Source organism: Myripristis murdjan, chromosome 4, assembly GCF_902150065.1.
Source record: "Myripristis murdjan chromosome 4, fMyrMur1.1, whole genome shotgun sequence".
NCBI lineage: Eukaryota > Metazoa > Chordata > Actinopteri > Holocentriformes > Holocentridae > Myripristis > Myripristis murdjan.
Genome location: NC_043983.1, coordinates 2219392 through 2241270, shown reverse-complemented (window position 1 = coordinate 2241270; position 21879 = coordinate 2219392). Strand labels below are relative to the sequence as shown.

Here is a 21879-nt window from a genome sequence, read left to right as displayed (position 1 = left end):
TGCCCACTTTGTTCAGTAGCACTTTATTCTTTCACTCTTGGAACACTTCCAGAAGCTTTTTTTCTTTCTTTCTTTCTTTTTCTTTTTTTTTTTTTTTTTTAACTTTGCCCTTAAGTCCGTTTCTCTTTGACTGTGCTTTGACAATGCAGGGAAACGTACAAGTGAATCTTGGTAAACACAGATGATGTGGTTCCACAGTTTAAAAGCTTCAGATAACACTGGCAGACAGAACTTGAGGCTGTTTGTGCGACGGAAGGGAAAACTCGTTTAAAAACTGACAGCACTGCATCTGATAGTGTGTGTGTGTGTGTGTGTGTGTGTGCGCGCGTGTGAGCAAACCTGTTTCTGCATGTGTGTGTGTTTTGCGTTGCTTTTGGCAAGTTATTCATTTGTGTATTTTTTTCCTCCTCTCTCTGTTTGGTTATCTTTTGAGTTAGTCAGCTCGGAGCTGGTGTCTACCTTCGGGGATGCGCGTAGCATGCATTTCTGAGTATTTTCACCTGAGGCTGCACTTGTTAGAGTCTGTGGATAAATGTATATACATTATTTATACAAATTCATGGCGAGTGAAAGCAGGTTTAACACACTTACAGACAGGAGGCCAGGCGCTGCAAGCCAAGCTGCGAGTGAGGATTCCAACGCTGTGCGCGGGGGATCGAGCTGGCCGCTTGCCCGGCTGTGACCGGCATCCTTAATGCTGCACCAGAAGACCGCTAACATTATCATCATCGCCTCAGCAATCATACAATCCTTCATATCGTCTGCTTGGTGGGAAAAAAAATATATTGCGAGTAGATGGTCTAATGTTCCGGATTTTATGGTGCCTGCACAGAAAACAAAAAGACATTTTAAAGACTTGCTGGACACAGTTGCTTGATGTTGGAAAGATTGCTGCACCTTTTAGATATGTTGAAAATCTAAAATACCGAAAGCCTGCAGCGCATACAAGATTACAGCAAGAAAGTCAGCATTTCTGGCTTTGATTCTATCAGGTGAAAAATGTTGTCAAACTGCTGCCCAACAGTCATAGATTCCCAATATTGTTAGACTTATAGCAGAGGCTTTGTCTTCCATTTTAGAAGGGCAAAATCCACATTCACCTCAGAGCAGAAAAAGGACAGTGGCTGTATTTGGTGCTGTGGTTTGATGCTGTGCTTATCAGTGTCTTTTGTTTACTGTTAAAATACAAGGAGGTTATGAAAATTATTCATCATCTCATTTCGCTGACGATTAAACCTCAAACATTTCAGATTCAGTAGCAAAGGTCTTTCAGATGACTCATCAACCATCATGTGTTTTGCCCTCATGCCAGCAATCACTGTGTTATATTATGAGTGAAGTGGATGATGAGTTTTTATTGACACTGAAGTTGAGGTTGGGGGGTGAGGAAAGCGGAGAGTTGAAAGAGTGGGCAGTTACACTTTTAGACTTGTCATTAAATAGATTTCAATGCAGGACAATTGAGGACTTAGAACTTATTCAAGTTGATGACCCACTTATGGGTCAGTAGTTCTCTGTTTTTAAACACACGAAACAACACACTTGAAATTCACTCGTTCTTCCTAAAGGCAGCTATTGTAAAGATTGTTATCATAAAAGCACTGAGGTTTGATCAAGGGCGTAGGTTTCACTTTGGTGGGATGGACACAGCTCTCTGGCCTCCTACCACATAGTTCAGCTCACAGCTTACCACGGCCAAAGAGGTGCACATTGTGATTTTAGCAAGAAGGGAAAAACTATTTGAAGTGGGGAAGGGGGGTGTGGGAGGCAATTACATGATTTGAAACCCCATCCCCAGTGATTGTTATGCCCCTGAATTGCCTGTGACACCTAAATGTCAAGCTGCCATGCCCACAGATTTACACTGAAATCATGAATTATCTGCAAATAAAGATGTTAATACTATTTCTTATTCATTTCTTATTCAACCGCATTATACACACACACACATATATATATATAATATATTTATATATATTTGACTGACAGAGTCCAAATGAAGTTTCCACCATGTTGGAAGAGTAACAGCAAAGGGAATGTCCTCCTAATTAAATGAAATACCTAATTTATTTGCAGTGTGTTCACATTTTACTGTAGAAATAAACAGAGGCAGAAAAAAAGTCTTTTGTAACACTGATAAAAAACAGAAAAAAAATTGGTTATTTTAATGGATTACTTCACTTCCTCACACTTTGGTGTGCTAATACAACACATCAACACAAAAACGTAGTGGACTGACATAAGAGTTTAAATTCAAGGTGGGGGAAGAAAATCTAAACATAAATTTTGCCCATATTTCCTAATGCTACATCCGTGATATCAGCATTTTGAACAAATTTAAAGCTTTGAACTGATTTTTGTTTGTACTTTTTTATTCTTTTCTCAGATAATTTTTTTTTTCAGACTTGTGCGTGCTTTATCAAAGGATGTAGATGTCATTTGAATCTGTGGAGGGACATCCTCTGTTATCAAACTGTGGACAGCAGCGTCACACTGACATACTTGGGGTACCAGAAATGTGACCCCATTTTCCCTCACGGTGTCAGAACGATCAAAACAAAACATGCAAAGTGGCCTGAGAAGTCTGGCAGTGTGAGAGAAAATGAAGAAATTTATTGAAATTCATGAGGTCAACTGAGACTTGTTCTGATTTACAAATTTCAATCAAAGCATGAAGCATGCCGGTGTCATTTGTTGTCAGAATGAATGTCTTGATCATGCCCTGGCCTGCTGTGAAGCTGAACATACTGTGAAAATAAATTATTTTAATGTGAAAGTGGACTGGCTCCCCTGAACCCTCACCACCCTGTCTTTTGTCCCTCCAGGAACATCCTCGCTCCGAGGTGGGCGGCTCGTCAGCTGGTTGTAGTCTTCATGTTCCCATGGAGCTCGAGTTTACAACTTCCTGTTTCCCCCGCAGCCCAGCGCCTCAGAAAACCTATGGCCTCGTCTACGTAGACTGACCCGGCTGCCGCAGCGGTCATTGTCTTTTCATTTTGTGAGCTTTCCTTTTGATTCTGGGCCTGTTTGGTTTGCCGAGTACCTCTCTGTCAACCATGATCATTCTAGAGACTCTTAGCATTGCATTTGTTAAAGGGAAGGTTAATTCATTTTGGAAGAAAGAAAAAATCCGATTTCACTTGCCCAGCTAGCTGCTCTATAGGACGGTAGTGCTTCCTCTCACCTTCCTCTCATTGTTACTGAGTGCTGGATACTGGCTGAATGCTCCACATGCTAACTGTTAGCCTCCTGCCACTGAGCTGGACTTCCCCTCAGCTAACATTCTGAAAAAGAAACTCATCAATCAGCTCAAAGAAGGTTTGCTTTTCAAAACTGGAATGCACATACGATTACCAAGTGCACACAGAAGATAGTTTTGCTGAAATTACTGTTTAAAACTGTATTTTCCTGTTATCAACATTCAGAAAGATCCGGTAGCTTCTGCACTTCCTATGTCACTCCTCACCAAAGGAGCTGTAGCCACCACAGAGACAGAGGTAGATCATTTGAGCTAATTATTGTTTGTTTTCTTCATTGAATGCTTGTATACATGTTAGAGGACAAAAATAACAACTTTCTTCAGAGTACTAAAATATAACTGTCAAGTAGTGTTGTGGCTAGCTTCCCCCCTCTCTTACATGTTTCACCTTTCAGGCACCTGCCAGCCACCGTAGTAACTGAGGGCCAGCCAAGATGCCAATTTTTTTTTTTTTTTTAATGCCATTTCAGGCTGTAAAAATTCTGCAACACATTATCAAAGACAAGCATTTTTTTAAATAACAATTTGAGTAGATTAAGGTTATATGAATGTTAGCTGGGGGGAAGTCCAGCTCAATGGCAGGAGGCTAACAGTTAGCATTTGGAGCATCCAGCCAGTATCCAGCACTCAGTAACAATGAGAGGAAGATAGCACCACTACTGTTCTACAGAACAGCTGGGGGGAGTGAAATAATATCACATTTTTCCAAATGGGTGGTTATCCCTTTAATCTGACTCCACTGATACACTTATTCTAAACTGCATAAGATTCACAGCAACTTTAAATGGCTAAAATCTAATGCATTTCCATGTTTTCACTAATGGCACATTTATTTTTATATTTTCTCTCACCCCCGAGCTTGATATTCTTTTGTATTTCCTCATGTGGTACAGGTCCCCTCTGTGAATGTTTTGATGTGCTTTCTGTGTGCTCATGTTTCATCACTGCTCTTGCTGTACATGCAGCTTGTAAAAGAATTACATGATCCTGTAATGTGTGTGTGGTGGCACTGTGAAGTGTGTATAAAAGGGGAGTAAAAGTGTACAGCCTTCTCTCTCTGTGGTTCTTTCAGCATAAGGTTTTTTTTTTTTTTTTTTTAATACAAATTCATTTTGATCTTTGCATAAGCTGTCACATTTGCAGGGACAAGCTGAGAATGCAATCACACCTGCTTACCTTGCATTTCTCTTGTGAAGCTGTTGACTGCAACAAGAAAAGGTGTTTCTGAAGACATTTCATTCCAAAGTGAGGTGTGTGCTATTTTACAAAAGTATTCATTCCCATCATGTTCAAAGCTTATTTCAGAAAAATATTATAGCCATTGGTGATTTAATGTCTTCATCTCTAAAATTCTGCAGCGAGGACTAAGGCATTTTAGATTAAGTTCTTCTTTTTTCCTAGAACTGGGTATCACCCAGGCATGAACTGATATCACATCATTACAAGAACACTACAGATGTTGGTCACATGGAACTTGGAGGAATTAGTGAGCTTAAGAAGCAACAGAGTGGCGTTGTAAGCATAATTATTATTTATTGAAATATGAGGAAAAATTCCATCAGTTTGAGAGAAACACTCCCCAGGACCAGGAAGTGATGTGTGACAGGGGTGGTCAGGATGACAGCAGGGGGCAAAGGTCATAGACAAGCGGAAGGAGAAGGTCGGGATTTGGGCTTTTTTTTTTTTTTTTTTTTCTCGGGTGTATGTGTGACAATGTGAGTGAGAACTGACAACACAAAGGCAGCCATTACAGGTCTCCCCACCTGAAATATTTATCAGTGATTGACAAGTCATTCCTTGAAAAAAGAAAAGTTTGAGTTGTGTTTTTTTTTTGTTGTTTTTTTTCCTTTTTCCAAACAGTTCCTCTTGGGGTTGGAGCAGGAGTGCAGCAGTGGGCCTGCAGTACAGTTGGGAACAACAAAGGAAAAGCCACACACTCCAACTCCTTTAGTTCAGTTTACTCTAAGCAACCAACTGGGCGGAGCCTTCCTCAGGGTGTAAAGACAAAATATACACACATGTATTTATAGGACTGATGCAGAGGCAGACCCAGGGCCAGCTGCCTTTGGACACACATTCAGAAATGATGTTTGGCTTTGGGTTTGGTTCGGTCACTTATTTTCGTGAAACTCTAGTGTAAAATAAATCAAAATGATGGAGCTACTGTCTGTTCTGGGCAGCTCCCTGTACAGTGCTGGAGCTTACATGATGACACTGAAGGCAACACGTAGGCTGTTTCAGGTGGTACATGGAACCTAGTGATGGAGGACCAGCACAGTGTCTGTGTTGGGCCGAGTTCAAACTAAAAAACATGTGGCCTGATTCACACTCTAGTTGAACCACTGTTTGATCAGTCATTTTATTACGTGATATTCACCTAAGTCGTTACAGGGGATTTTTTTCTTAATAAACATCTAGAAGCATCGAGTTAATAAGTTCATTGCATTTAATCAACTTGATTTTTTCAATTTGTTTTCCTATGGATTCATGTTGGGTATTAGTATGAATTATGGGCTATTTATGCAAGCCAGATCACTTTTTTAATGTGTCTAATTGATCTGATGAAAGGACGTTGTCAGCAGTCGGCCTCTGGATGTTCCTCATGTGGGGGAAAAAGTGCTTCAGTGAACATCGTGTGATAAACTGAATGATGACATGGTGATGGAAGCCGAGCCGCAGTGGCCACGCCCGTACCTGACACATCAGCCCTGTAAATGCAAAGTGTGTTTATCTTGTGTCTTTAAAGCTGAAGCATCTCCGCCTGAGAGGCTGGCTGTTTAAAATGAACCCAAGCAAACTAGACGGAGTGTGCGCCTTTCCTTTGTATCCAACCAAAAAGGCCTTTTTTTTTTTTCCACAGCGGCCATTTTGGCATGAAATAGCAGGGTAAACACAGGTGTTACTGATGAGGTTAGTTAAGGTTCTGCTCCATTCAGGTCTGACAGAGCCAGGGTCCTGCTGCTGTTCATGCTGGATCACTGGAGAGACCCTGCTGCTCCTCAGTGGAACGGAACCTTACTCAGTGCCGTCACCTGTGTTTACCTGCTGTTTCACTTCAAAATGGACGCGAGGAAAAAGCTCTATTGAGTTTGCTTGATGGCCTGCACTTCCTGTTGAGGTGTGTGTCCTCATCCTCCCCCTTTTGCTGTAAACACACAGTCCAAAAAAGGCGGGACCACTGCAACGGCTGCGTCTGTGTGTGTGTGTGTGTGTGTGTGTGTGTGTGTGTGACTGTGTATTGCATGCACATGGAGGGGTTTGCCTGTACGTCCAAGGCAGCTGCAGAACCTAAACACAGAGTGTGATAGTGTGTGATAGTGTGTGCGTGTGTGTGTGTGTGTGTGTGTGTGTGTGTGTGTGTGTGGGGGGAGGGAGGGGGGTAAAAGATTGTCTTTACAATAGACACAATTCACGAGGAGGGGGATTATGATTGGAATCAAGAAATTATGAAGTTAAAGCCAAATGGTTCGCCAAAAGGGCTTCTTACAAAAAACAACACGTCTTTCTTTGACTGAATGCTGAATGGATTTACCAGCGACATTTACCAAAGCAGAGATGGAATCATTCCTTTGTGTGTGTGAGTGTGTGTGTGTGTGTGTGTGTGTGGGGTGGGGGAGAAAACAGAATGTGACGACATTGGAAATGAATCTACTGTACAATAAACATGCAATTGAAAGACTTTTTTTTTTTTTTGATAGTTCTATGACTTACAAAATGTCGACAGGTAGACAGAGAAAACACTACAGGTTGTTGCAGGAGGCAATCGCCGGGACATTTTGGTAAACTAGTAACAACAAATACACTAAAAATGACAATCTGGGATGCCAAATTTCCAGGCCGGTTTTTGTTCATTTTTGGACACAATACCAGAAAGCACAGGTCACGGGGGGGGGGGGGGGGGGGGGGGGGCAGATGCACTCTTTGGTATTAAGCGCAAACTGGACAGAACAATGAGGCAGTTTGAAAAGTCAATAAGAAGAACTGATTCATTCACACCAACTCGTTTAAATACAATACTCTTCAATGTACAGACTTGAACATAAACATAAAAAAAAACAGAAAGGAAGAAAATATGATATTTTTACAATCATTGTTGATATTTTTACGATCATTATTTTTCTCCTTGCTCAGAATTTATGGATTATGGAGGGATTAGGCCTACACAAAAAAAAAAAAAAAAAAAAAACAAAGTCCTGAGATTCTCAGTATTGTGAGAATAACATCAAAATTCTGAGAAAAAAAAAGTCAGAATTCTGATTTTAATCTCAGAATTCCAACATAGTTCTCTGAAGACAGATTAATCTCAGAACTCAATTATTGTGTGTGTGTGTGTGTGTGTGTGTGTGTGGCCCTTATCCTCTTCCGTACAGAACAACCATTTGGGGAAAGAAATGAAAAAAGAAAGAAAGAAAGAAAAAACCCATGCGACAGTAAACCACTTTGTTGTAGCGTGCGACACCTCACGGCATGTAACAAAAAGATGGAAAACCCAGAGACGCAATAAATTATCTTCATTATTAAGCTGTAACCAGTGACATACTGTACATCAAAAAGGTAGAGCACCGTAAAAAAATCAAAGTTCTACAAAAAAAGGTTGCAAATGGAACCATTATACAGCAATGGAAAAAAAAAAAGAAAAAAGAAAGAAAACAAATGGCTGAATGCCACCAGACACAGAGACAAATTAAAAGTTTAAGTGTGATTCCTTTCTGATTTTAGTGTCTCACGACATAATTTAAGTACTGCTCGAAAGAAATAACAAAACAAGAGGAAACACTGTACACACACCAAAGAAAGCAAAACCAGAAGGATCTTTTTTTGTTTTTTGTTTTTTGTTGTTTTTTTTTTTCATTGCGTTCATTTCATTTTTTAGGAAATCATTGCTTTGCAATTTATGCTTCATCACAGTTCTCTCCCATATGACCACATGAATGTAAACACCTCTTTGAATTATTCTATTTTTTTCGTTAAATTTTTTACAACAGTAATACTTCATATATATATTTGTACATATTTTCATTCACATCTGCACGGTTAGCTAGCATGGTAATGAAATAAGGCAAGACTCACATAACTGTGACATCAGAAATCTTTTTTTTCTCTCTCTCTCTTATAATACTGATAGTTAAGGTTTATTTCCTTCTTGTGTTCTGCAGCAGGCTTTGGTCTGTCCAGACAAAAGGTGGGGGGGCGATCCGGCTCCGGCTCCAGAAACACACGGTTTTGTTCCAGTTTTAAGAAAAGGGAGGGTGTTTGGTTCTTTTTTTTTTTTTTTTCTTTGCAGGAAAAAAATGTGTCATAAATACATCTGATTCAACTGACAATATTCACTGAATTCATCTAAGTCTGGTCTTTCTGAGGTACACAGTGAAAGATGTTTGGGGTGGAATAAGAAAGAGGAACCACAAGGTGACCATGAGGAGGAAATAATAAAGTGTTTTGTCATTTTTCTCCTTATTTGTCCTTTTTTGTTTGTTTGTTTTGTTCTGTTTTTTTGTTAACTGAAGTTTGTTTTGTGAGGAGGTGCCAGCGTTCTGCACAAAGCCAGGATCTTTTTTAATGTCACTTCTCCCTTTTCAAATTGGGCCAAGCTGCCTCGGTGGCTGTGTTGTGTGCCTTCAGAGCGTCCGGCCCGGCTGGCTGCGTGTCCTCTCGTCTTTCCAGTACCAACAGACAGCTGAAAGCCGGCTGCAGTGAGAGCTCACAAGCCCCTGCTCTCGCTAGCCGTCCCTCCTCTGCGACGGGTGGCGGTCCAGAGCTTCCTTTCAGGGCACAGAAAGCCTCTCACAGTGTCACCGGCAGTAAAATCCTCTCAGTCACAGCCTGCCAGTCTTTGCATCACCTTGATAGTCTGTGTTTGTGCAGTCAAATGCAAACGTTTCTTTTTACCTTCAACCTGTCAGTGTTGTCTTTTTCTGAGATCCCACATGGTTGAGGAAAACCTTCTTTTCTCAGAGTAAAGGGATTTATATGGTGTGTGTGTGTGTGTGTGTGTGTGTGTGTGGTAGTGATTTGTATGTCTACTTGTATGTATTTGTCCTAATCTGTACTTCAAGTGACTGACAAAATGAGTTGAAAATTAAGGAGAGAGTCTAACCATCGCTGAATCAGCCTCCCTCTGGGGCGGGGCTTAGTGAAACGTTGAGTGGTAGTTTCGGGGGCTGTGGAGAGAATCTCGGGGATCCCCACGCACAGATGCACTGTGGGTAGCGCGGTCCCTCCCTAAGCTCTCTTGGCGTGCAGCATCTCGATGAGCAGGTTGTTGCAGGGCACGTCTCCGTTCAGGTGTTTGTAGTAAAGGTATTCTTCGGCCTGGAGGCTGATGGCTCGGATCTCAGGGAGCCGCAGGAGCAGCTGGCCGAACTTGTCCGTCTGCTGCGGGTAGTTACACATGACGTAATCCAAGAGCGCCGCGTTCACCTGCTCCTGGACGCTCTCTACCAGGTGGAAGTTCTCGAGGTTCTTCACATCTACCACACAAAAGGAGGAGGGGAGAGGAAGTTGTGATTTGAGTTGTGGCTACGGTGAAAAGAACAAACATAGCACATTAAAACAGAATATTTCCTTAACAGAGCCAACAGAAACTCAACCATGGCCACTGACTGCTGAGACAGAAAAAAGAGTGCAGTACCGTCTTTAAACAATTGGGGGCAGTGCTGAGCACTGGAAAAGGAGCAGAAAATATTTCAGTGGAGCTAAATGCTATAAAATGTTGAGCACATTTGATTCCAGATATTTACCAGTGACTGAACTGTTGCTGCCACTGTTACACGGCTCGATATTTATAATCAAGGCAGAATTAACAAACTGATATGAAATCCATGCTTATGATCTCAACTTCAGAAGATTTCCACGAGCAGACTCCTTTCATCTAAGCACACAGAGACGTGTGTCTTCTTGACCAGCGTCTGCTCATTGTCTCCACTGCATAAACATATGATCTGTGAGAAAGCTGATTTACTGGAAAAATCCCATTGGGTGACTGTTTAGCCCTGTTTTAGCGCTCTATATCGCCCCCTGGAGGTGGAGCCACACCTTCTTGTAGGCTCTCGCTTCCTGGCAGCCAGAGTCGGAGATTTCCCATTCTTTAAAAATGTTACTTGACTTAATTTATACACATTCAGTATTTGTTTAAAGAGAGAAAAGAGTCTGTGACAGTGATAATCACATGACTCAGCTGATCCCTGATTGGTGGAACTGGTGCTGTCACAATTAAGCCCATGTTGTAATTGGACCTGCTCTCCCCTACATCATGTATAAATCACTCATATTCACGTAAGGAAGTCTACCCTGCTCAGAAGTGACTCCACGTCATCATGAGTTTCCCTGACAGCTCTTACTCAGCCCCAGGGGCGCCGGATATGGGGGAGAAGTTAGGACAATTCCAAGGGCCCTTGCCTGACAGGGGCTCCAAAAAATAGGTAAAAACTAATATAAAATTATTAAACCATCATTGAGTAAATATATATATATATAAATTCCTGGTGGCGCCCCTGCTCAGCCCCATCCAGCCTGAACACATCAACAATGCATCTTACTCCTGACAAACTCCAAATATTTCTGCCACAAAGGTGCCGTTTAATTGTGGTCATAAGTTTAGAAGAAAAGTGAATCAATTTTCTTGAAAATGATAAGCTGGTTGCCGTTTTTATTTTTTTTTTAAATTTATTATTATTTATGTCATTGTGGCATATATGTAAGAGTGGATATTTTTGTCTGAAAAAAGCAACATTTGGAGGTTTGAATGTTCTTAGTGACCCGCTCTGGTCGTCAGTGATGGGGAAAGAGGGCTACAGGTTGAATACCTTTGGCTGCAGCTGCTTTTTTTACTTGAAAGAGGATTTTCAAAATGCACCACATGACGAAATCCGCCTCCCACTCCCCTCGTCTTTCTTCTGAATCGTCTCTTGAGAGTGCGTACGATGTAAAGGGAATCAGGTGAGGGCGGGCAAAAAAAAGGCTTTTCCCCTGGGAGATTCATTCCCCAGGAGTGAATGAATTATGTAGGGCAGAATTACGGCCAGGAAACGAAGGCGCAACACTTCTTCGTCGTGCATATTTTTTTTTTTTATCAAAGCAAAAACGATGAAGTTGTTCTTGTGAAAAACAGGAGATTTTCCAAGTGCAATAAAAAGAATTTGTGTCGGTGACAAGGCTTTAGATTTTTTATGAAGTTGAATTTGCGGTGCAAAGGGGATTTTGCATGTATTCTCTCCATTGCAGCTATAAGCGCTTCTCCTTGACAATAATAAGATCACTGAGGGTTTGAGCAGATTATTGCAAGACAAGACCAAAATTTGCTAAGTGGATAATGGTGGACCACGGCGCTGTGTGTGCTTCTCATGATTATGAGGCCAGGGACTGTGGAATATTCAGTCAGCTAGAGGTGTGTGTGAGTGTGTGTGTGTGTGTGTGTGTCTGTGTCTATGTATGTGTGATCTTTTATTAATCTGTTTGACCCCAGGTTGAATGGGCTCGCAGAAAGCTAATGCAGAATGATGGAGTCCCTGTGTCTCGCTGACAGCTCCAGACTGATCACACACACACACACACACACACACACACACACACACACACACACACACACCACTGCCTCCTGAAGCAATCTGCCTTCTCTTGGCCACTGGCACCCTTATACTCCACACACACACACACTCTCTCTCTATAACCTCTCTGCCTCAAACTCTGCCTCTCACACTAATCCATGTAAATACACACACGCAAGCTCTCGTTCTCTCTCACATAGCTGCCACCCCACCACCTCCATCACACACACACACACACGCACACACACACACACACCCCACCCCACCCAGAGCATTAGGAAGGAGGAGTGTGGGGGGGATAAATCAGCAGCTAATGAGGTCTAGAGAATGAGAACCCAGTCCTTCAAGGCACCTCCATCTATGCTGTTCCAGCCACTGTGTGTTCCACTGTGTGTGTGTGTGTGTGTGTGTGTGTGTGCATATAATGTGGAAGCTGCTTGTGTGTGGGTGTGACTGTAAGTTAGTGTCATTTCTTTTTCTTTTTGAGCTTGCATAATATATACATGTGTGTGTGTGTGTGTGTGTGTGTGTGTGTGTGTGTGTGTGTGTGTGTGACCCCTGACTGACACAGCAGGGGGCTAAATAAGGCCAAGCAGAGGCCAGGAAGGCGGCTGCGGGGTGGGATGGGGGGTGACAAAGGAGCCTCCAAACAAACATGACATGTGCTTTTTCCTGCTGCCACTCAGCTGTCTGACCCCCTATCAGCCTCCCAGACCGCCGGTCACACCACACACACACACACCAGAGGAGGAGGATTAATATAGCTTTCCACAGGCTGGCAGGGCGGGTTACGGCAGGGTTCACACACAGGCCCCGCGTACGTCAACACACATTTTTGTAAATCTGCAAAACAAAAAAAGGAATAAGAAAAGGAGATTTTCTATCCAGAGTCAAAGCTAGGGCTGAACCATGTAGTAAAAAAAAATCATATGGCAAGTACACGTTTTCATTTATCAAAACTGCTCATACTGTGTTTGTCTTTCAATATTTTGTTTCATTATTCAGCTCTAGTTGTAAAATGGAATGTAAAATGTAAAATAAAACACACACATCCGCACAACAGGACATGAACAGGAGAATCCAGCAAGTCCATCCAAGATAAAGGCCGAGGTCTCAGGTTTAGGTCTTGACATATTTGCATGTTGCCAAAAAACACTGGATCAGTTTTAGATTTTATTTTTTTATTTTTTTATTTTTAGCCTGTCTGTTACGATCTAGCCTGGGACAGTAGGCACATTCTCAGTTTTAATTTCTTGGTTAATGTGCACTGTCACAGGCAAATGAAGCTGTAATTAAAATAAATAAATGTGGGAACTTAATATTGTTCAGTCCCAATTACGGAGCCGTCTGATTTTTCACCATTATATTTTTAAAATTAAATTACAAGCAAATTACCATAAAACTACAAAAAATTGCCACACAACCAAAAATGGTAAAAAAAAAAAAGAAGAATAAAATTTACTAGAAAATGGCCAGAAAATTAGAAGTAGAAAATTACAAAATATTTTTTTAGAATTTAAAAAATATGAGAAAATGACAATCCCTGAAAATCCCTCCAAAAATGTTTCTAAGTAAAATGTATGTGAATGTGAAGTGCTGAGTGAGTGAAGTAGGCCAGCTGAAGTGTTCAGCACGCTGCATACACAGCCTGGGACGAGGGCCACAGGAAGCCCACTGCTTCATTTGAAGGGGTCAGGGGTCAGCCAATAACATGCAGTGAGACAGACTGGAGATCAAAATCTTCAAAATGAAATGACATCATTTGGTGAATTCACTGAGAGAGGGGAAAACTGAACCCTCAGGTGGCTACATGCTGGATAGCTGGTAGAGTCTGTGTTCGAGGGTAAAGAGGAATTCTATTTTTTCATGTGCACGACTTATTTAGTCTAAGTACAACATGAGAGAGGACAAGTGTTCTCAGCAGCACGGACGCTGTCGATGGGAAATTTGTTCTCTCTCTCTCTCCTTAATAATTGATTCATGGTTTCTGGAGCTCCTTTCTGACTTTGATTTGCTTAATTCTGCAGCAACATGACAAGGAGAGCCCCGATCACGGCAAAACATGAGGTGTTGCCATGGTTTCTCAGAAAGATTTGTCTGTATGCGCGTGTATGTGTGTGGAGGGAGGGTGGATGGGAGCGTGTGTGTGTGTGTGTGTGTTGGGTGAAGGGGTAGAGGGTGGGCAGGGCGGAGAGGGGGGGGAAACTACAGAGAATTACTACCCAATGTCTCTGTCAAGCTAATTAGGGGAAAACGGGGCAAAAAGACACAATTTTAATTGCTAATTATTACCAGAGCCCCTTTTGAAAAAATAATGAAAGAGGGCTTCCAAAAAAGAAAGAAAAAAGGAAGGAAAAGCACAAGTGATGACCGATGACAATAGCTTGATATCTTCTCCCTCCTCTTGGAGCAGACAAAAAACTTGAGGAGTGAACGCTGCAGCTTGAAGAGGAATTATTCTCAATTTTGCAGGGGATCAAATCACCAGTGTGGACTGACACTGAGCGGTCATGGGGGGGGGAGTGAGTGAGGGGGTGTATTTTGATCAGCGCTGCCCGGACGGAGTCAGGTTGGAGCGTTAAGTGTGCTAAGCGCTCTCTCCTTCTCCTTCAACCCTCCTCCCATCCCTTCTCTCTCTCTCTCTCTCTCTCTCTCTCTCTCTCTCCTCCGTCTCATCGCTCAGTCACTGTGGGACTAATTATCAACTTTTTTTCACATAAAACAGCCACAGTGCGCTGCGGCGCCGCGTCCAAACGCTCAAATGGAAACCCCGAGGTCCCGTGGAATACATTGTTTCGTTTGACGGGCGATCACGCCGGAGCCAGCGACCCGACGTGCGAGCACACACAAACACACACACGCACACACTCATTCTCTCTCCCACAGAAGCCCCTGAATTCACAGCTGTGCTTTTTAATTAGACTAGATCTGCTCAGTGCTGTGATTCACTCGCTGAGGTGTGTGTGTGTGTGTGTGTGTGTGTCAGTGTGTGTCTACATGTGCTCTTACGCTCGTTCGCTGCCCCTTACAATCAACCTGCTCCAGGGACACACACACAAACACACACACACACACACACACAAACACAGTATTCAGACACATTGCAGATTGACTCATGCAAATACCCGCTCCATTACTCCACTGATCTCCCTGATGTCTCACAGATTGGACACCAGTGTGAAGGAGCTGTAGCCGGAAAAAAAAAACACAAAAAACATCTTCTTCCAATAATTAATCAGAAATAACTGAAAAAAAAGGCAAAATGCAGCACATCATGGTGTTAAAGTTCACCATCATCTGCATAAGTGAGACGGCATCCCTCTCCTTGTGGGCACAGAAAGCCAAAGAGAGAGAGAATGGCTGCTCTGTGCAGTCATTTAGGGGAGTAATGCAACAGCTGTATACATGAGACGCCTGTACATCAGCATATCACCTGAGCAAACACCTAACAACACCAAATCTGCTTGGCAGTGCAGTGCAGTGGCTCAAGAGACCCATCTGTTGCTGGGAAGTTTCAACACAGTCTTGGAAAAAAATTTCATGGCGTGAGCACATCCTCTGGTTAGGCTAACAGTTAGCATGTGGAGCATCCAGCCAGTATCCAGCACTCAGTAACAATGAGAGGAAGATAGAACCACTACTGTCCTACACAACAGCTAGAGGGAGTGAAATGATATCACATTTTTCTAAATGGATGAACTATCACTTAAGGTTAAGGTTAGGATACTAACATAATTCTATTGTGGTTAGGGTTGTGTTTTGGCCATTGTGAAGTAAGAAAACCCTTCAGTGGAAGACTTGTGATATGTGCTGGGAATTGAGTTGAAGACAGTTATATAGATCCAAACAGTGCCCAGAGCTCCACACCTTTCACCACATTATTTTATTGTCAAAGAACCGTCTGCTTCTAGTCCTGCCTCCTTTTGTAGCAGGGAAACGTATTTCTGTCTCTTCTGTATTTCACTTGTATTACATCATGCTCAGCACATTAAACTCTGGGAGGCCGGGATCAAAGGTCACAGGTTCAAACTCCACAGTGTATCTGCTGAAGGCAGGACACAAAACCCTATTCATTCATTATGACTCCCTCTGGATAACAGCATCACCTGAATGTAATATAGTTTAAAAAAAAAAAAAGGAAATGGAACATCTGTAAAGGGGAAATGTCATCTAAAGAATCTCTCTGGCTGTCATGTGGAAAAGTCCTTGAGCAAGTGACCTCCTCTTTACTTTACGAGCCACTCTGAATTAAGGTGTCTCACAAATGCCTAAAATCTGGATACAGCAAAAACATATCAATGATTTTTCTGCCTCCGTGACCAACACTGAGATAAGGATGTTTATTAAAGTCCCTGCTGTTAGGGTCATAGATGCACATGACAAAATAACACCATGTTCCTTTACCATTACGGGTTTTAGTGCCCCAATCAATAAACCTCAGCGTCACATGCTACCGATTGACTCGGCCTTTCAAACTTGGGAACATGTGTTTCCTGCCGGGTTCCAAAAACAACACATAAAACTCCCGGGTCATAAACGGTTATTGAGTCAAGCGCTGTCCGTAAACTTGGCCAATTAAACGTGAGTGGAAGACAAAGTACTGACTTCCTGTGTAGGCGGGAATAGGGGCTTGCTCTCTCCAATTGGATTTTCACAAGCGTTTATACAGGTCTATCAAAGCTGAGGCACCTTTTTACAACGGCAGCGGGGCCTCAGAGAACGAGGAGTGGCCGCGGCGGCGAGTGGCTGTTTGGGCCAAGCCGCCTTTATGGCACACTGTCGGACTGTTATCAAGCCAACACTGTCCATTGCTACTTTATTCATTATTAACCTGCCTCTAAGCGTGGCTCCAATCAGGGAGGGGGGCGTGGAAGGAAGAAAACTCAATGACCCTTGACTCTGGGTGGGATGGTAGGGGCCAAGACAGGATTTCAGGACTTCCTACCTGTCCTGGAAGAGGGATAAAATGTGTAGAGCTCCTTGTTTATTGGGAGAATCTGTGTGTGTTTGTGTATGAGCTAAAAACAGGGCAGCACGACGTGGTCAAAGCAGTGGGCAATGGGGCAAGGGGCAACGGCCTCATGGTCAACTGTATCACCTAAGTAGGCTACTATCTGAGTTCTAGTGCACTGCTCTGATAAACTAGGCGTGCACCATGTTGTTATGTTGTTATTTTGGTAGAAAAAATTCAAACTTCCCTCCCCTCTTGCGTGCTTCCTTTACCCTCATGCGCCCCAAAAAAAGCATGAAGAATCCGCTTTAAGCATCCGGCTCAAACAGCGGCCCACGTGTGCACTCAAAGCTGCACTTCAGCTCCCGTCAATACCCACTGACAGCGTTTGGTATGGATGTTTTCTTCTCTCTACAGGACTTTCTGCTTCCCCATTAGAGCATTACAGTCGTTATCTATCTATCCTCCGACATAGCTTGCTTGCAAACAAGCGTATGCGGTCCCTGGAGTGCTCCACTTCCTTGTTTTCCTCCAACCCCCATTTGGGGAATTCCCCACCACCTCCACGACGCCTCCACATTAAAGGAGGATGAAAATGGGAGGGTAAGAGCGGGGCTGTACACCTCTTAACATTTAATGGGTGTCTTTGAGGCAAGATCCACTAAAGGCTAACGGACTAGCTAACATCACAGCGATGCGATTGTGGCCTACAAACGGAGCACGCATAAATACGAGAGTTTATGGGCCGTCACTTTGGGCTGTTGTCAATTTACAGCTGGATTTTGATCTCTAATAAAGATATAGAGCTCGATATGCTTGATATGCACAAAGGATCATTGCTAATAACAACAACATCCACTTAAAACAGGCTTCATCAAGCGCCATACAGTGACCCTTCATTTCACCGACGTACAGTGACCCTTTATTTCAACAACACAGCATACATGCCCTAAAGCCAACACGCGATACGATGTTCACAGGCCAAATAGCGTCTGCACTAACAATGCATAATAATCACCGTCTCATAGTTCCTGCCTCAGAAAACAAGCCACCGGTGGGGACAAGCCTTTGTCAGCGTGTCAGAATAAAGCATGAAGGCTCAATTTGCTTGTCGACTCATCAAACTCCCCTGTTTTGCCGCTCGGGGGACCAAACACCACCCGGCTATGAAAGAGACTTAAGCAGGGATGGCCCATTTGGGGATATATTAAGTCAAATCTAAACCTCCGCTGACAATATTGCTATTGTTGTTAAGCTAAGCAGGTAGCGGCTGGTCCTGTCCTGCTGCCCAAGGACAGGTCGGCGGGCTTGCCGGGGCGGTGGAAAGAGGTCGAGAGATGTTGAGAGGATGGGAAAAGTGCCTTAGGTCTGATGAAATAAACAAGAGAAAAAGGCGCTGGGAGCAGGAGGGAGACGAGCTTTCTCTCGTTGCATAATGCTGGCTGGAAGGCGCTGGGGCTTTGTCCTGAGGTGAAGGGGAAAACAAATTTACATCCCGCATCCGCTGGTCCTGTCTGTGGCTGGGTTATAACGGACGCTCAGGCCTGCTGTAGATGAACAGGCAGGTAGGTTTGGATCAGTGGGAATAAGGATTAAGAAGGTACCCTCCCTGCATGCAGGGCTTACACCACACTGTCCAGGAGAGTGTGCATGCACTGATGCTGAGTGTTTTCTCAGCTGATACATATTCTCCAAACAGAGGATAATCAAGGATAACTCAAAGGATGGATTTCTTTGCATACAATACCAAGTCCAGGTTTTCAGAGTAAAATTCAATCAAACTGGGGCAACCTGGGCAAAAGGGGAAAAAATCATATTGTCTCAGCATTATGAAAATCCATTTGCCAGAGGGACACCGAGAGACTTGAATCAGCAATGAACCTGGTGCTTAGGCCTCTGTGGTCCCTGTAGTCCCCCACCCCCCACCCCCCCCACCCCCGCCACACACACATACACACACACACACACGCACACACACACACACACACACACACACAACCACCCTCCTTTTTGTAGCCCCCGCCTCCCTCCATTTTGCCCCCTTCTTTAGCCCCCCTTGAGGTGGAACCAAGTGCCTTTCAATGAGCTGACCTCGGAGTGCGAGCACACCCACGGGTCTGTGCTCTCTCACCTCCCTAATGCCGTCTGGATTCTACGGCCAGTTAACCCCCCCCCCTTACTAAAACAGCTTGCAGCCATGTGGCTACGGAGCTAATGAAGCTAATGCTAAGCGGGCTCCCTCAGATATAATGGTCAGCAAGCCCGACAAAAATTCATTTCGTTTGGCTGGCACCTCTGAAATGATCCATGGAGAAGGAAAATGGAAAAAATAAGTAGCAATAGAATAGAAGTCAATAATCACTGTACCTATATGATACTTGGGGGCCAGTCTGACAAATTAGCAACTGCCACCTGCCAAATGCTGGGAAATATTTGCGGTGGCAAATTGGTACATTTTTTTGGCCCACTAGACTCAGGCAGGTTAAATAAAATAGCCTGCAGTTATTTGGCGACCCAGCGTGAAAAGCTACAGAAACGATTAACACAAAGCAGGAATGCCGAAGAAAAGAAGATTATTTAATGAAATTTGGTGAAAGGAACTGGAGGAGGAAAGAAGAAAACACGACAATTTGCTGTTCGCTTTGCAGAATTATTGTTTCATGTGTCATGGGCACAAAAAATGGAAGCAATTAACCCAATTCAGTTCAATTCATTCAACTGATTTCTTGCACAGAAACCTGGAGAAAAAGGCAATAACTTACTGAAACACAAAATACTACTGCCACAAATAATAATAGTAGTAGTGGGAATAATAATAATAATGATAATAATAATGAAAAATTAAGAAGAAAAGACCAGATAAAAAGCATTTATTTAGTATAGGATTTTTAAAAAGTTACACGTAAACTATATTTATTTGGAGTTATACATTTAAATGCCAGATCAGTGATGCTGATCGACATCTGATTTCTTTGTGTTTGAATGCATGTGAAAAGCATCTGAATGGACCAGGAGTCACTCAGTGAGCACAAAAAATGGTTGTTGCAAATATAAATGTAATTATCGGGAAAAAAAATAAAAGTGAGTAGTAAAAAAATGTGAGTGGCTGTTAAAATTGACACTGTGGCAGGTGGAGCAAAAAGTTCATTTGCCCCCGTGCTTGGGGGCTCTTCTTGCCTCTCCTACTCGCTCCATTTGTCAGGGCCACGTTGCGGTGTGTGTGTGTGTGTGTGTGTGTGTGTGTGTGAGTGGGCTGCTGCTCGGTCCGCCCGCCTGTGTCAGTGCATGTGCGTGAACCTGGTTTGCATTCAGTGCACTTTTGCACCCCTCGGCTAATTGCATGCAGGGCCACAGCGAAAGTAGGGGCTGTTTTTGGTGTTGGCGGCAGAGGGAGGGGCGGGGAGCATGTCAACGTTTCTTGTTTATGATAAAGTGACAGAAAATCATTGGGGGGTCAAGTACCCCCCCCGCCCTCCACCGCCTGCCCCCCCAACCCTCTAAAACTCCTGCAGCAGCACAGAGGGTGCCCGGTGTGGAAAGCCTCCCCTTTAATGAGACCATTAAAGGGCCCGTCTCCCCGTCAATATATTTCTCTCATTCTTTCTCTGACAAATTTGAATTAATAATTCAGCGCCAAGCGCCTGGGGATGTATATTTTCGGTGTGAAGGACAGTTAATCCATAGCGTCATTTTTTACCCCTCTCTATTTCTCACTCCCTCTTCCTCTTTCCTTCACCGCCTCTCTCTCTGTTTCACGTCTGCCCCATCTCTCCAACTCTCTCTCTCTCTCTCTCTCTCTCTCTCTCTCCTAACTCGCTTCTTTCTTGTTTGATGATGGAGGCCGGTAGATAGAGTGCTGACTAAAGAAAGAGTGCGCTGCTTGCATGTCTTCCACTGTGTTTTAATTTCTTTCTTCCCTGTGTGATTCTCCTCCTCCGTCATGTGAGGAGGGGAGCTGACTTTAGTGCAAATTGGTGTTTAATTTATTCAAATGTACTGGATGGCGGCGGGCCTGCTCTCCTCCTCGAATGGAAAGATGACATGTTTACGCTCTGCCCATCAGTTGGATTGGATTGTTGAATTAGGAAACTGGGATGGTTGTGGTGCACAGGATGCTGGGAATTTCAAACGCACAATCCAAGCAAACGGAGAGGAAATGAGGGATTCTAAGAAAAACCACAAAGGCGTCTGTTCATTGTTACATAAAATGTGAGTGTTTGAGAAGTGTGGTGTGTTTGCGGCTATGGGTGGTTGTTTGTGTTCTGCTGCACTGTGGTTTGCACTGACTTTATCAGATGCATTTGAGAAGATACACATCTTTGCATTTTGTCCTCCATGACATGTTTGACATGATTTTTATGGTAAAAGTATGATTACGAAACAAACAAATGCCAAGGGCATATTTACTAAGCATCTGTGGCTGCATGCATAAAAAGCACCAATTCTGAACTACTGCCTTGTGTGCCAAGGGAGCTTGTGCATGGAAATACCCAGGTAGAAGCACGGCAGCAGACTCTCAGAGAATTTCATTCATTTAATACATATTTTCAGGAGCTAGGCATAAAAATAGAGAAGAAATTGTTGAAATAAATTGCTCCCATCAATTTTCCAAACCAAAACTTGACTCTGGAAATATTTGTGATGTTTACTTTCTAACTGAGGATGCACTGGATGGTAACTTGACTCACAAGAATGCACGACAAGCCCCCAAATTTCATTGCGAGAACAACACATCCCAAACAAACAGATGGGAAAATGAAAAACTTGTGGGTCTCAATTTACTGCATGACATAAAACACAGTGAGTCTCAAAGTGTTGCGATGCTTTTCTATTCTCACACTCTTGAGAAGTTCTAAGACAAAATGACAGGAGTGTGTGTGTGTGTGTGTGAGAGAGAGAGAGAGAGAGAGAGAGAGAGAGAGAGAGAGAGAGAGAGAGATAGAGAGTTTGATTGATTAACACCTCCCTTGGTCTAAATGTGTGTCACCCCTTTTGGCCCTTGTTTCCAACACTTGCCAGCAGCTCCAAAGGTTTCCGTTACACTACAACCTTTTTTTTTTTTTTTTTCCAGAACAGGGGGGCGGCAATGCGTGTGTGCATTTGTATGTGTGTGTGTGTGTGTG

General features: G+C 43.2%; 1 protein-coding gene across 1 annotated transcript in view; it reads right to left on the bottom strand.

Annotated features, from left to right (window-relative positions):
• Nucleotides 1–8132: 8132 nt before the first annotated feature.
• The window catches only part of nr5a2 (nuclear receptor subfamily 5, group A, member 2), a 91761-nt gene continuing 78014 nt past the window's right edge, over nt 8133–21879 (bottom strand). Inside the window, exon 7 of the mRNA XM_030049548.1 lies at nt 8133–9729. Within this exon, the coding sequence (XP_029905408.1) occupies nt 9482–9729 (248 nt within the window). The 3' untranslated portion in view covers nt 8133–9481. The remainder of the gene's footprint in view (nt 9730–21879) is intronic.